At 39.9% G+C, this 16,146-nt stretch overlaps 2 protein-coding genes across 2 annotated transcripts in view; both read right to left on the bottom strand.

Annotated features, from left to right (window-relative positions):
* Positions 1 to 7,791: 7,791 nt before the first annotated feature.
* On the bottom strand, positions 7,792 to 8,870 carry LOC141386701 (angiotensin-converting enzyme-like). The gene is made up of 5 exons (XM_073955619.1): positions 8,706 to 8,870; positions 8,422 to 8,639; positions 8,225 to 8,365; positions 7,987 to 8,165; positions 7,792 to 7,921 (listed from the first exon to the last, which is right to left on the bottom strand). Exons 1-5 carry the CDS (start codon positions 8,868 to 8,870, stop codon positions 7,914 to 7,916), a joined length of 711 nt encoding a protein of 236 aa, XP_073811720.1. The 3' UTR covers positions 7,792 to 7,913.
* The window catches only part of LOC141386700 (angiotensin-converting enzyme-like), a 211,527-nt gene continuing 204,183 nt past the window's right edge, over positions 8,803 to 16,146 (bottom strand). Inside the window, exon 7 of the mRNA XM_073955618.1 lies at positions 8,803 to 9,045. Coding sequence (XP_073811719.1) covers positions 8,957 to 9,045 — 89 coding nt within the window. The 3' untranslated portion in view covers positions 8,803 to 8,956. The remainder of the gene's footprint in view (positions 9,046 to 16,146) is intronic.

Below are 16,146 nucleotides of genomic sequence, written 5' to 3'. Positions count from 1 at the left end.
ATGGGTTTTCGATAGAAACTTTTTTATTTTGGATACATCATTTACGCTGTCTACCTGTTCACAGAAAAGTTTCCAGGAATTGCGCTCTGCTGTTCTAGTCATTTTGTTGTATTCTTTAAGTTTTGTGTGATAGTTGTCTCAGAATACAGCTAAATTCTTTCGTCGAGCTCTTTTGTAAAGCCTTCGGACCTCTTTGCCTTTGTTACGAATTTCTCCTGTCGAAGGTTCTCTCGATGTGGTGTACAACCTCATGTAATGCGGTTTCCACTGATCTACCTTTAACGTATGCATATTGTTTGTATTAAGCATATCGTTTGGAATCTTGCTCTTAATCATGGTGTCAACTATTCGTTCCATGGTTTTAAGCAGGAAGGATGTTAGGCTTATCGGACGATAAGACTTAGGAATTGCGTAACTTGGCTTCCCAGGTTTGGGGATAAATACTATCCTCGCCTCCTGCCACGCTTTAGGGGTATACGCAAGTTTTAAGCATGCGTTAAAAATTCCAGATAGTTTGGGCGCAATGTAGTCCATCTCTTTCTGGAGTAAGGCCGGAAATATCTCATCCGGCCCCGCTGCATTGAAGGGTGTGTATTCATCAAAAGCCCCAGCGTGTCCTCGATTGTTTCCATCTTATTTCCCATATCATTCACCATGATCTCGGTTTGTGTATGGGTTTTCGATAGAAACTTTTTTATTTTGGATACATCATTTACGCTGTCTACCTGTTCACAGAAAAGTTTCCAGGAATTGCGCTCTGCTGTTCTAGTCATTTTGTTGTATTCTTTAAGTTTTGTGTGATAGTTGTCTCAGAATACAGCTAAATTCTTTCGTCGAGCTCTTTTGTAAAGCCTTCGGACCTCTTTGCCTTTGTTACGAATTTCTCCTGTCATCCAGGGTTTTTCGTAGGCAGATTTCCTCTCTCGAAGGGGACAACTTTCTTCGAATGACTTTACTAAGACCTCCGTTATAATGTTGACATTTCTGTCTATATCTTCGGTGCTTAGGCATTCATATCTATCGTGCCCTAGCTTATCTTTTATTAGTTTTCCAAATTTTATCCAATTGGTTTTGGATTTATTTCGGAAACTTATAGGTTTCGGCGGTGGCCGTGTTAGTTCAAATCTTATATACCGATGATCCGAGATGGAATGCTCTTGCGAGACCCTCCAATTCTGCACCTCGTTTATAAGATTTTCGGAACATATTGTTATATCTAATAACTCTTCCCTAATCTTGTTAACAAAGGTGGCTTTATTACCTATGTTAAGGGTTATTAGGTCGTTAGTATTCAAGAAATCTAAAAGGGCTTGGCCCCTTTTGTTAGTATTACCTACCCCACGCAATGTGGTGTGAGTTAGCATCGCTACCTACTAGTACTTCGTTACCTGTTTGTTTTGCTTTCCTCACCAACCGCTGCAGCTCCGACGTAGGTGGTAGTGTCGGCGAGTCGAACGGTAAATATACTGACGCAAGGTATATATTGCCATTCCCCAGCTTCAGCACAGTTGCGTCCGATGTTGACAACTCTGGAGAGAAAAGAAAACTTAAGTTTTTGTGACATATTATACAGGTTCTCGGTCGAGACCCCGTATTTGCATAAAACAGTTGGTAGTTTATATGGTTTAGTCCAGAGACCTTGTTCTGAATAGTCCAAGGTTCCTGGATCAAGCCAATATGGATTTTACCTGTATTGATTTTCTCCATCAGGGCCATGGTTGCCGTCTCACTCCGATGGAGGTTTATCTGGATGACCTCAATCATTGGTCCTCCAGTAAACGGGCTTCTTGAGAGTCGGTGATTACGGCATCGACTTCCTTTTCATTGTTGCTGGGAGGTAAAACCTCTTCGCTATTTTGTTTGGCTTCCTCGCTTTCGCCGATTACCGCCTTTCCTGCTTTGAAGCGGACAGCGATGGAGATGTAGAAAGCCCTGCCCTTAGTCATGGAGAGATGGTCAATTCCGACCACAAGGAGAGTTCCGTCCTCCTGCTCCTCCCTGTGGAAGACCTCCCATCTCTTCACGTCCAAGTCCTTGTTTTGGCGACCAAAGGCTTCGAGCATGCGTTCCGTCTCGAACTTGCTGCCCCATCCTCTGACGAATACTGAAGTTTTTGTAAGTTGAGGAATTTGGTCCTTCCTCACCAACTTTAGTTTGCCGCTTTCCCATGCAGGTATTATGCTGCTGATAATATCCTTGAGGGCGGCAACGTTTGCATGCTGGGCAAATTGGAACACCATCACGTCCCCTTTGACCCCGCTGCTGATAATTTGAATTGGATCACCTCCAATCATTATGTGATCCAATATCTTATTGTTAACCATTTCCTCAATTGCTGGAAGATGGCCTTTGGGTAGCTTTCCGGAACCTCTATTGGTATCGATCACTGCATAGCAGAGTTCGTCCCTATAGCGTTTCTTGGCTACCTTACGCCAAGGTTCTCTACCATTGTCCGCAGCCCTCTTCCTGTTCTTCGCAGAATTCTGGTCTGAACCCGACCGCCATACAAAATTTCGTGACGATCGGTCCATAATTGCGGCCTGGAGTTTGATTACAATTTATAATGGACAGACGGCCGGACACACATCTCAAAATAGTTTTATCTCTCTTTGCACATAGTGGTGTAGGGCATAACAAGTAAGAAAAGGCTATAGTCGGACGGGGCCGACCATGTGATACCCTACACCTTTACCCCTTGGAATTAGCTTTCCACGTATCAACATTTCTTTATGGAACAAATGAACTTATTGTAAGAAGTAACTTTGTGCATTCTGGTACCGTATCACACCAAGCATAAATAATAATATAATAATTGTTTTACAAACATCCTAGAAAGGACAAGGAAGACTTCTCTCATATCAATGAGTGAGTGTATCCCGATTCATATTCGCTCAATGATATGGGACCCACAGCTTATCTCCTAGTCCGAACGGAGTGTCCTAAGACACCACTTGTTGAGAAGTTTTACATGGCTGAAATACTCAGAAAATGTACACAAATCCCATTATATATTAAGCAGTAGGCGCGTTATCTAGCAGACACGTTATTGTAATTTGCATCAGGGGGATGATCAATAGATCTATTTCCATATGTAGTCTACTTTGCCGGTATATATCCTCCAGGAAATAAAATATAGACCAAATTTTGTTGTATTTTTCATACAAAAGTAATGATCCATTTTACCCGCTAAATATTATCAGATCATCATCCAAAATTGTAAATATCTACTTCGGCCTAAAGTCTTACATCGTGCAAATTTTCGTGATTATTGAGCTATAATTGCGACCTCTAACGTGTTTATGATTAAACTACAGAGAAATTACAACGTATATTAGGCTGTAACTCTGTTATCTTATCATGTACACCAACACTATTGACATCAATAGAAAGGTCAAACGTTCCTCTTTCAAGCATAGCTTACTTGCCCGGAATGTCTCTTTCAGGAATAAAGATAAAAGCTGTATATCAAAATTTTTCACGATTTTTACACAATAGTTGTGGTCCATTTAACCACCTAAATATTATCTGATCGCCATCTCAAATTGCAAGCTTCTTCTTTGTCATATTCTCTTACCTTATTTAAAATTTCGAGGCGATCGGACTATTATTGATTGGGATGGCTCTCACGGTAACATCCTAGCAAGTACTGCAACGAAAGCATCTCATTGTGTTGCTTTACTGGAAGAATTTTTGCCTTCTCATGTAGATGGTCCACTGAAGACTTGAGAAGGCACCCTGTTGCTATTCTCAGGACGGCATTCTGACAAGCTCGAATCTTTTTCCAATGCGCATCACATAAATTCGGGGACAAACTGGCGCCGAATAGCTTACCACAGACCGACCTATCGCTTTATATATGGTCAACAAGGTTTCTTTATCTGCACCCCAAGTGCTGCAGGCTAGGGACTTGAGGACTTTGTTCCTACATTTCAGTTTGTCGCAGATAGCTGCGTAATGCGCGGACGACGTGAACGTAGTGTCGAATGTGACCCCTAGAATTTTGGGGAGTTTGTTGTAGGAATTATGCTACCATCGACCATGACATTTAACTCTCTTCTATACTGCGCCGTCCATGTGGTGAACAGAGTGGCCGTAGTTTTAGTGACAGATATCTGCATATTCCTCGCATGGAAAAAGTTGATAAGATCGGTTAAATAAGAGTTTAGTCTCTCGCAGATGTCATGAGGGTAGAAACCTGACGCCAAGATCGTACAATCATCCACCTACGTTACGATCCGTATGCCGTCTGGAGGGGGTGAAATACAGGAGAGGTAAAGGTTAAACAGTTCCGGAGATATCACCCCACCTTGGGGAACTCCCTGTTTCACCTTACGGGGTTTGGACTTCTCCCTGAATTCCACGTACGACTGGCGTCCACACATATAATTGATTATCCAACGTTTCAAGTTTGGCCGGAGGGTTGTCTGCTCTATGTCCTCAAACAGCGTGGAGTGCCTGACAGTATCAAAGGCTTTTGATAAGTCAAGCGCCGTTACTGTTCTAGCACACTGCGGTCTCTGGTTGAGTCCTCGACAAATACGTGTGGAGATGGCGTGCTGCGCTGCACTATGTCGCTAGTTCATATTAACTGTGGCCAAAAATAGAAGGAGTTGTTGTAGATGCATCAATTTTGTTACACGTACCTATTATTAATTTACAATCTCCAGGACAAAAAAATGGGAGGTCGGTCCACGTATTGATATAGCCCCCTTAGAACCGTACCTCCCTATTTTCCGTATTTTGAAAGTTTTAGTCATAATGACCAAACGAAACTACTGAAATTTGGTGGTAAGTCTTCAGCATAGGTATGAAACATTCCAACTGATAATTTTGGGTGTAGGTCCACTGATGCAAAAGGAAAGCTAATCCCCCACCTCCACTTAATGCGTTGTAACCATCACAACGCTCTAGGCTGTAGTAGTCGTTAAGCTTGGTTTCCTGCACCTTGATCTTCTTCCGATTCATAAATTCCACTATTTCATCGATCTTACCTCTGAGTCAATTGCAATTAAATTGCAAAAAGGGTACATTATTCGAGATTGGAACAACAAGGGCTGGTGTTAAATGCTACGCGTGTGGTTGCTATTGAGGGGACTGCGGGGGAGTTTCGTAATCCGACGACGACTCACTGGGGGCTGTGTTCGCGCAGCATGCAACAACATATTCCCTGTCGTAGTCCCTCGCGTGGACAAGTCCAGAGCAACCACTAAGATGAACCCACTCCTGACATAAAGGGTGTTTTTTAAGCTAGATAGAACTTTAAATTGTAAAAAGTAACGCAAAAAATTAAATTTTGATGAAACTGTTTTTTATTTGTTTCAGTATACTCTGACAAATCATCATGAATAGACTCACGCTTGAACAACGCTACGAAATTATCCAAATTTACTTTGAAAATCAGTCGTCAATTCGACCCGTTATTTTATCGCAAAATTGTGTTCAGCGATGAGGCGCATTTTTGGCTTAACGGGTTTGTTAATAAGCAAAATTGCCGCATATGGAGTGAGACCAATCCACAAGAGACCCTACAGACTCCATTACATCCAGAAAAATGCACCGTATGGTGCGGTTTTCACGCTGGTGGCATCATCGGACCTTATTTCTTCAAAAATGAGGCCGGAGCTCGCGTTACGGTCAATGGAGATCGTTACCGCACCATGATAAATGACTTTTTGTTTGAAAATATGGATGACATTGATCCGGAGGAGATGTGTTTTCAACAGGATGGCGCTACGTGCCATACGGCGAACGCAACCGTCGACTTATTGAAATCAAAATTTGGCGATAAGTTGATTTCGAGAAGTGGACCTGTCAATTGGCCTCCAAGGTCGTGCGATTTGACGCCTCTCGATTATTTCCTGTGGGGCTACGTGAAGTCACTGGTTTATGCTGATAAACCAGCAACAATTGATGCCTTGGAGGCCAGCATTATTCGTGTTATTCGTGACATACGGCCAGCAGTGCTCGAAAAAGTGGCCAAAAATTGGACGTCCAGAATGCACTTCGTCAAGAACAGCCGCGGTGCCCATATGCCCGAAATCATTTTCAAATGTTAATATCACGTATTGATCTTTCGAATAAAAAAAAAATTTTGATTACAATTTAATTTTTTGTGTTATTTTTTACAATTTCAAGTTCTATCGCGCTTAAAAAAACACCCTTTATATTGCATCTCACCGAAGATTGTGTATGGGTGAAGATGCGGATGTGACAAGCCGAGCACAAATATATTGGTCCTGGGTTTTCCTCTGTGCCGGCAAGGACCAAAAGAATCAGGCATTCCGGGATATGCTGCTCCCAACACAGAAAAACGAAACAAATACAAACACATGTACACGGAGGTGGCAGCCGCTGGCCGGAAGGCTAATGTTGTGTGGTTCCGGGTCAATCCGGTACGAGAAAACCCCTGCCGTGGGATTGATGGGTTCTCATGCACCATTTCGGTTTTGTTGGAGTTCATGGAAGACCAAAATACCTATGGGTTTTCCAGATCACTTCGTGACGTGATTTTATAACGGTAACTACATACAAAGAAAAATGACTTTCTTGGATTTTCTACATTTAACCACGGATTCCTATTATTTTTATACCCTCCACCATAATATGGAGGGTATAATTAAATTTGTCATTCCGTTTGTAACACATCGAAATATTAATCGGAGACCCTGATCAGGATAAAATTCTAAGTCGATATAACCATGTCCGTCTGTTCGTCCGTCCGTCTGTTGAAATCAAGATACAGCTCGCAATTTTACATATAGAGCTTTGTAATTTGGTATAGAAGTTTATATTACTCCTAGGATGTTTGGCATTACAAATGGGTCATATCGGTCCACGTTTTGATATAGCCCCCATAGAACGGTACAACCCGATTTTCGGTTTGAGCCTCATTATCACACGGAAATGGCTGAAATTTGCTACTTAGTCTTCGTTGGCGGTGCAAAACTTTCCCCCAGAAATTTGTCGGTATAGGTCCTCGCCTTCATATAGCACCCATAGAACGGTACCTTTCGATTTCCGGTATTTTGAAGGTTGTGGCCTCAATATTCCACCGACATTGCTGAAATTTGGTATTTGGTCTTCATGTGGGGTACAAAGGTAAGAATCTTTCGAACTGAAAGTCGTCGGTAAAGGTACACGTTTTGATATAGCCCCCATAGAACGGTACCTCCCGAGTTCGTAATTTTAAAGGTTGTGACGTCAATATCCCACCGAAATTTGTTTTTCAGTGTTCCATGGGGTTATAAAATATTCCAGAAGAGAATTAATCAGCATAGAAGCGTGCCTATTGATTTTCAGTATTTTGAAGGACGGTTTGATATTGCCCCCATAGAACGGTAACCCTAAATGTTCCATTTTACTTCAATATAAGGGCGAAACCTATAGCTCTGCGTGTTGCGTGTGCGTTCAAAAATACAAAAACAAAATACATGTATTTCAAATTGAAAACAACAACAAACACATGTATTTTGTTTTTCTATTTTTGAATGCACACGCAACACGCAGAGCTATAGGTTTAGCACTATCTCGTGTTGGAGGGTATAACAAGTTCGGCCCGGCCGAACTTATCGTCGTTCCTACTTGTTCTTTCATTGAAAGGGTAGAATGTTACCCTTCAAACAAGCCATACATTTTATTTTATTTATTTTTGCCAAAAAGGAAATTATGTTTTTAGTTTTTATGGATTTTCAGAAAAATTTGTGGTAAATCTGTTCAGCGGATTTTGAGTTATTAAGGCACAAACTAACATACAAACATATGTAGATGAAATAATTGGCATAAATTTTAAGTCTGTTTGTTTAATTTATTTCTTCAATTTAAATATTTTATTATCAAAATCATCGATTAAATTAGGATATTAGATTTTCCGTACGTCTTATAATGTCAGTTATGCACACAGAAGGATTGCTTCTTTAACAGACTAAAAAAAAACATTTTAAATATTTATTTGTTTAATAATAATAAGTTATGCCTCGGTTGTCTTACACTCTATGTGTTGCCATCCAACTGTAATTTTCTTTGATTCATTATTCTGTGCTAGCCACGCTGCTAGAGGTTCGTAGTATTCCAACAACGCTGATGCATTCAATTTTGTCGGATGAGTCGATGACATGTCGTTAATGACTTCATACCAGGGTTTTGTGGAACCAGAATTCATCATGTTTCTAAAAAACACACACATACGCTTTACAATCTGTGATTATCATCTTAGTACTAACATTACCTTAGTATCTGTCCAGTATACTGATTATTAGCAAAGTCACATTTGAACAATGGTTTGTCCTTGCTTCCTCGTTGATATTGGCCAATTTCTAAGCAAATGTCTCGGTAAATTTGATATCCCAAAAATTCACCAAGAAGTTTTCTATAACAAAATACAAAAATGAATTAAAAATCAAAAGAAACCGTTATTCTACATACTTGGTACTCCTCACATCCGCAACCAAACCTTCATAGAATTTGTAAGGCATATCATAGGTTTGATTGGTCATCGCAGATGGTCCAACACCCATATACTTTGCCATTAGATTCCAATAATGGCAATTAATTTTATCGGCTTGAACTTTTTTGTCGAGAATATCAGTCCATAGTTTCTCGTGAACAAAATAGCTGGGTATCGAGAGCAGAGCATGAATACCCTGTAAGCAAAAGAGAGGATATATTTTTCAACAGGTAAGGAAAGTGTCACTTGCTTTCAGGATTACCATTTTATACAAAAAGTTTAAATTCATTTCATCGTCATAATCGTATTCTTTCAAAAGGTTAAGTTGTTGTTGCAAATGTTCTGGCGTTGAGACGGAAAGTATAACAGCTTCAGCCATTGCATTACCAAAACCCGGACAAGCTTCTTGATTCAAACCAACTCTCATGTTATTTCTTAAAATTGCATATTCCATTTGTGTGATATCTCCGTGAGTTGTTAACAGCTTTTTATAACTGATGCTTGGACAATATTTCATGTGAATTTCTCCCGCTGTAAATAGAGATGATTTGCAATCGGCTCCTCCATGGCGATGTAAGCGAAAATGTTCACGCAAAAAGTTACTAAAAGGGAAATTAAGGGTATTTTAAGAGTCATTATAATAAGCAATCTTTTGTTATTGTATCGATTCAAAAGGGCAAAATGGACCCTACAGATTATCCTTCCTTTAATTTAATAATAATAATGTTAAAACTATTAGATGATCCGATGTTTATAGTGAGCACCAACTCCTAGTTGGTATTCTCAAAATGTCCCGTAAAGCATTTTACCATAAAAAACAATGAAAGACAAACTTCACACGCAGAAGTTAAGATGTCCCATGGTAGCAGAAAAGTTTTCTTAACATCTGAGAACAAAACTACCACAACAGTGTAATAGTTGGTCAGAAATATCTGACATTTGCAAAGAAAGTGCATGTGAAGTTTTAGGCTGTACGACACACTATACAAAACCTTGGATAAGCGAAGATACCTGCGCTATAGTAAAAGAGAGAAAGAGATTAAAACTCTGGATAGGCTCACTAACAAATCAATTAGAAATATCAACAGCAAGGAGGGAGTACAGTATAGCAAACAAAAAGGTTAAAAGGTCCGCCCGTAACGACAGAAGACTCCACTATGAACAAATATCAAGAGATGCTGAAAACGCAGCAATCTGAGAAAATAAACGCGCAGTTTATAATGCAGTAAAAAACTCAACTCAGAGAAAATACATAGCGTATCAAATATCAAAGACGGAAATGGACATATTATCACTAATACTCGTTATCAACTACAGCGATGAAAAGAATTTCACACACATCATCTCTCCAAGGGAATCTAAGGAGAAACATATCAACAGCAGCACCTTCCTTGTCTGAAGTAAAATTCGCTATCTCGAGGCTAAAAAACAATAATGCACCGGGCCTCGACAATATGCCAGCGGGATTATTTAAACATGCTCCCACACTACACACATACATCTGGCCCCTCATTAGAAAAGTCTGGGAATCAGAATCTATACCGCCTGACTGTATAGAGGGGTTGATTGTAACCATACAAAGAAAGGAGACCTTAGCGAATGCAGGAACTGGAGAAGTATAACCTTGTTAAACACTGTTCAAAAAATTCTGGCATTTATTATACTTGAACGCATTTTACCAGTAATATAGCCAAGTATAAGAGAAGAACAGGCGGGTATCAGAAAAAAAAACAGATCCTGTGTTGATTACATAAGCACGCTAAGAATAATCGTAGAGCAATCCATAGAATGGAACAGCCCGCTTTACTTAATCTTCATCGATTTCGAGAGCTTTCGACACGATTGAAAGAGGTGTCACCTGGGAAAGCCTTACAAACAAACGTTGGAATTAACCAAAATAGTGGAAATCATCCGTATGCTAAACCAAAATGCGTCATGCAATGTGGCATTCAAGGACTAGAAAGTGAGCCTCTAAGCATAAAAACGGTGTCTGACTCTCCGGTGTACTCTCCCCTCTATTATTTCTAATTGTTCTTGACAGGGTCTTAAAAAGATAAATGCGGAAGCAACGGATAGCATACAATGGAAGCTAGGAGAACGTCACTTGCATTGAGCGGCATCCAAGAGAAAATCGACAAGCTCCAAAAGTGTAACCTGGAAGTTGGGCTGAAAATCAACATTTAAAAGACAAAAGTAATGAGAATAGGCACACCGAATAACTCCCCTGTTCCACTAAATGGCACAGCTAACTCCGAAATGAACGATTTTAATTACCTTGGATCCATTATAGACAAAAATGGGGGAGCAAAAATTATATTTTTAATAACAGCGTAAAGTCAGTACTTTTGTATGGCTGCGAGACGTGGAAAGTGACCAAATCAATCAAACACAAAATACAAGTATTCATAAATAAGTTCATGAGGCGAATACTCAAAATATTTTGGTCATCACAAATAAGCAACCAGCATCTGCTGACAGCATGCAATATGATCCCCATTGATGCAGAAATTAGGCAGAGGTAATGGATTTGCCATACTTTACATAAAGACGACTCGGATATTGCCAAATCAAGTCTCCAATGGAATCCACAAAGCCGACGGAATAGAGCGCGGCCTAGAACAACCTGGCAAAGATCGATGGAAGCTGAATTCCAGTTAGCCGGAAAAACTTGCCCTGAGATAAGGCACATGGCGCAGAACCGAAACGCATTCCGAAATTTTGTACAAACATTATAACATACATACACCAAAACCTCGCTTTGCGTCCTTCCACTTTGCGTTGTTTTCAATAAATACACTCCTTCGGGTACCTCTCACACAAAATTTCGGAAAAGTACAGTTTAGAACCAGCTTTCGAATCGCTTTGATTTTAATTTTAATAACTTGTATTCAATGCCCCCCATACGACGGTACAAGTATTTTCAGGGGCAAACCCATAATTCCTGACAAAGTAGCCTGAAAGTTACAAAAAAAACCCTATGACACCGTGGGTAGTTGTTGGAGTGCAATATAAATCTCGAACGGATCTGCCGATTCGGTTCAAAATTTGACCTTCGTATTATTTTGTCCAAGCTTAGTTTAAGTTCGAAGATATGCCATAGCCGTCCACTCCTTCAAGTACCTCACCCACAAAAGTTCAAAAATGTTAGGAAAAATTGAGTGCACGATAACTCTTGAAGGGAGTGACCGAGTCGGTCCATCCTAATACCATCCTAATCTACTAGACATAGATCAGATTCGAATATGGACTATATTTGTCCACTCCTTCCGGTACCTCCCAAACAAAATTTCGGATAAGTTCACTTTAAGACCTGCTCTCGAATCACGTTGATTTTTGTTGAAGCAACTTGCATTCGCTGCCCCAATTACGACGGTAAAAGTTGTTGAGAAAAAAGACCAAAAGGTGTAAAAAAACATATGACACCATATGTAGTGGCTGGAGAGCACGATAACTCTCGAACTGATCAACGATTTGGTCCAAAATTTGCCCTTCGTCATATTTTGTCATAGCTTCAGTTCGAAGATGGGCGATGCCGGTCCACAACTTCCGGTACTTTTCCAGAATATTTACAAAATGCCACTTAAATGGTAAGCACGATATCTCTTGAACGGGGTAAATAATTAAGTCCAAACTTTGCATCTCGAAATTTAGTTTAATTTCTAAAATGGCCGATATTGATCTTCTCCTTAGGGCACCATCTCCCACAAAAGATCAACATTTGTGTCTAAGTGCAGTTCTGTTCAAATATCCTTTGGAAATGTATACTGATGCTGTTCGTTGTGGTCCTGTTTACAGCCATATTATGTTTTCCGTGGACAAGTCCATGCTTCTTGGCATACTGATCCAAAAGTTATAGGATGACCCACTGATATGACTAGTGACCCCAATATATATCAAAAATATATTACTCTCAAAATAAGATCCACTTCCACAATGGACTATGTCGGCCCATTCCTTTAAGCACATCATCCGCAACATTTTTAAACTTTAATCCTAATCCACATTTTTGTCGGCAAGTTCAAATGTCCAAAAAGGATCACAAAATTCTGAAAAGACCCTAAATAAATTCGATCTGTCCGTAGATTGCAGTTTCAATTCACGTAGGCTGATGGTATATCTCTGTCGGCAAAGCCGACTGATACCATGGTACAAATACACAGGTAGCCGCATCGGCAATTGTTGGTAACATAAGGTGTCAAAATTTGACATCAATTCAATGCAGTTGACACATTATGTTACCATCAGCTGGCATGATAATGCTACCTGTATTATTGTACCATGACTGATACTTTTTTACTTGTTTTAATTATTTTTTATTTTTAACTTTTCAGTAATTATTTTTTGGCCACTAAGAACCTCATAACAAAATTATAGCCAACTTAGGCCGAAAATGTAGATAAAAACTTTAAAATGCCTGAAATCGTGTGGTACCGTTATATAAGGGCTATACCAAAACCTGGACTTATGTCTATATTTTTTTGTGGGGAGGTTTCTGTACTATTGGGAGCTCCTACTGCCTAGTTTCAGCCAGTTCGGGTTAAAAATGGAGATAAAGTCCTTAAAATACCTGAAATCGGGCGGTACCGCTATCTTGGGGCTATACCAAAACCTTGACCTAAGTCAAGCAATTTTTGGCGAGGAAGTTTCTGTACCATTAGGGACCCCATGCCAAATTACGGACTATTCGGCCTAAAAATGAAGATCGAATCCTTAAATACTTTAAATCGGGTGGTAACGTTATATCGGGGCTATAAGAACAAATGGACCCATATTGGTTTTGTTTCATATTCATGTATTGTCATCCAAATCTGAAAAGTGTGCAAAGTTTCGGTTCGATTGGTCAACTGCAACCGTGTTAAAAATGATTTACTAGATTTGAACTAAACGGACACCAAAGCATGTTAAATAAAACACTGTAAAAAAGCAACAACTAATAAAAAAATATCTAATAGAATGTTATGAAAAAAGGTGTCATAAAAAGTCCGTATTGTTTTTTCAAATGAAATTGCATTTATGTTTCTAATTACATTTTTATGAGGCCGACGAGATTCAGAGAGAGAATCGCATTTCTTTAGTGGGTTTTCAAGCATTTGGGAGCTTTTTCTCTTCAGCGCGGTACAATAGACTGCTGAACCAATGATCGAACCATGAGTATGATTTGAATGAACAGATCTTACGCAAACTGTTTCGGTTTTCAGGCATCAACATAAATGTAAGATGAGCTAGAATGGCACGAGAGTTCCAATCTATATGGAATGAAGATATTTGTGGATCTGCTTAAACTTTACAAGAGGGTCTCTCTAGCCGACTGGTTCCTTCATCTCAGTTTTACCATTGATTAAGGTTATTTTCAATTGAACATAATTGTTCGTCAAATCCTGCATACATTGGTGAAGTAGTCGACACATGGAGACCATCGTCCATGACAAGGTGAAGCGCGATACAGCATACTGTGCTGTCAAGTGATGTATTTGGATATGGGATGACGTTTTTCTTCAAGTAGAACTACAACAATCATCGCAATTGATCCCCAATCTAACCTAACACATTCTGGAGTCTTTCTGTGGTTGTTTGTACTTGCCTATCTTTCAATTTGAGCGAAGTCAAAAAAATTTCTATAGATTCATAATTTCTATAGATTAAGGTACTTGCCATCAACCCCCTTAGCGGAAAGCTGGTTCTTTTTGTAACAACATATGATGTGATTGTATGTACGTTTTCCGGCTCTGGCTCTTTCTCTAGGTCTAGGAATGTTGCCGCTTCGATTGGTTGTAATCACAAAACTACTGGCTTAATTTAGTAGGTTTGAGGGAGGGCAGTTAAAAAGGGTGGATATTTTCGCACGGTATCATCAATCATTGCCCTATAGGAAGCAAGCGGCTGCACCATCCAAATCTTAGTTGAGCCAAAACTTCACTGGTTTGCTCTGGCAACTGACGTTCTACAACTGTGATAGATAGGGGGATGTACTCTCATGACCATACTGGAAGAATATTTGATTCCTCATGATTGTCTTTAGGACGAACAACTGTGTGCTCATCTTCGCAGTCCATGTGGTGAACAGAGTAGCCGTAGATTTAGTGGCGGATGTTTGAATCTTCCCCGATCGGAAACGGGAACTTGGTTGGAGAGTAGTCTCCTCAATGTCCTTATATAGTGTGGAGTGCTTGCTCTGGTTAAGTTCTGGTTATGTGTAGAGATGACGTGCAGCGATGTCATCGTACTGTGCTGCTTAAGAAACCGAAGCCTTAAGAGTCTTTGCTACGGACAACAAAGGCGAATTCGGCATGTACGATTCACCTTTGCTTGGCACAATGTGGGTGGCTAGCAACCGTTTGAAAACTTTCGTAAGACACTCCCGGCTCATCCAGCAGTTTCAGCGTCATCATGGAGAAACCGCCAGGGCCTAACGCTTTGGATCATTAAGCGTTTTTCAATTAATTTTTCAATGTATCTCTAAAGGCCTTACAGCTAAACTCGAAAGAGAATTAATTAAATATCACTATAAATGGCCTTCGCCTTAATAAGGCAAAAATAAACAAGTAAAAAAGTGTCAGTCGGCTTTGCCGACAGATATATACCCTCAGCCAATGTGAAGCAAAACTTTCACTTCCGGACAGATCGAATGTATTTAAGGCCCTTTTTTGGACATTTGAATTTACCGACAAAAATGTAGATTATGCACTAAGACACAAATGTTGAACTTTTGTAGGGCAAGTACCCTAGGGATGACCGATATGGGCCATTTTAGAAGTTAAACTAAATTTTGATAAAATATTAGGAGACCCAAAGTTTGGATCAAATTGGTTGCCCTATTCAAGTGATATCGTCCTAGCATTTTAGTGGCATTTTTTAAATATTGGGGAGAAGTACCGAAAGTTGTGGACCGGTATTGCCCATGGAACTAAGTTTGGTATAATATGACGAAGACCAAATGTTGGACCAAATCGGTTAAACAGTTTGAGAGTTATCGTGCTCTCCGACAGCCACATATGGTGACATAGGGGTTTTTTACATTTCTCGGGCTGTTTTCCAAAAAAATATGGACTTGCTCTTGAAAAGACTTTTACCGTGGTAATGGAGTTAGCGAATGTGAATCGCTTCAACAAAAATCAAGGTGATTCGAGAGCAGTTCTTAAAGTGAACTTATCGGAAATTGTGTGTGAGAGGTACCAGAAGGAGTAGACAAATATAGTCAATATTCGAACCTGATCTATATCTGGTAGATATATTAGGGTGTGCAAAGTATGGGTTACATCGGTCACTCCCTTCAAGAGTTATCGTGCGCACAATTTTTCCGAACATTTTTGAACTTTTGTGGGGGAGGTACCTGAAGAAGTGGACCGATATGGCTTATCTTCGAACATAAACTATGTTTGGACAAAATATTACGAATGCCAAATTTTGGACCGAATTGGTTGATCCGTTCGAGAGTTATCTTGCGCTCCATCCACTACACAGGGTGTTATAGGGTCTTTTTGCATCTTACAGGCTATTTTCTCAGGAAGTAGGGACTTGCCCCTGATGAAACATGTGCCATCGTATGGGGGGCAATGAATACAACTTGTTGCAAAAAAATCAAAGCGATCCGAGAGCAGGTCCTAATCTGAACTTATCCGAAATTTTGTGTGGGAGGTACCCGAAGGTGTGGACCGATTGAGTCCATTTTGGAACCTCATCTAAGTTTAGTAGAAATTTCACGA

Source organism: Musca autumnalis, unplaced genomic scaffold (genome assembly GCF_047663935.1).
Source record: "Musca autumnalis isolate F117 unplaced genomic scaffold, ASM4766393v1 scaffold_5, whole genome shotgun sequence".
NCBI classification, from domain to species: Eukaryota; Metazoa; Arthropoda; class Insecta; order Diptera; family Muscidae; genus Musca; species Musca autumnalis.
This window is presented reverse-complemented; position numbering and strand designations above follow the sequence as displayed.

What these genes read in the sequence shown, in the direction of transcription:
- LOC141386701 (XM_073955619.1), bottom strand. Translation starts at nt 8,870, where the DNA reads ATGAGAGTTGGTTTGAATCAAGAAGCTTGTCCGGGTTTTGGTAATGCA. An exon ending in TAAACTTTTTGTATAAAATG is followed by an intron (nt 8,640 to 8,705) that starts GTAATCCTGAAA and finishes TTTTGCTTACAG; the next exon opens with GGTATTCATGCTCTGCTCTC. An exon ending in TATACTGGACAGATACTAAG is followed by an intron (nt 8,166 to 8,224) that starts GTAATGTTAGTA and finishes TGTGTTTTTTAG; the next exon opens with AAACATGATGAATTCTGGTT.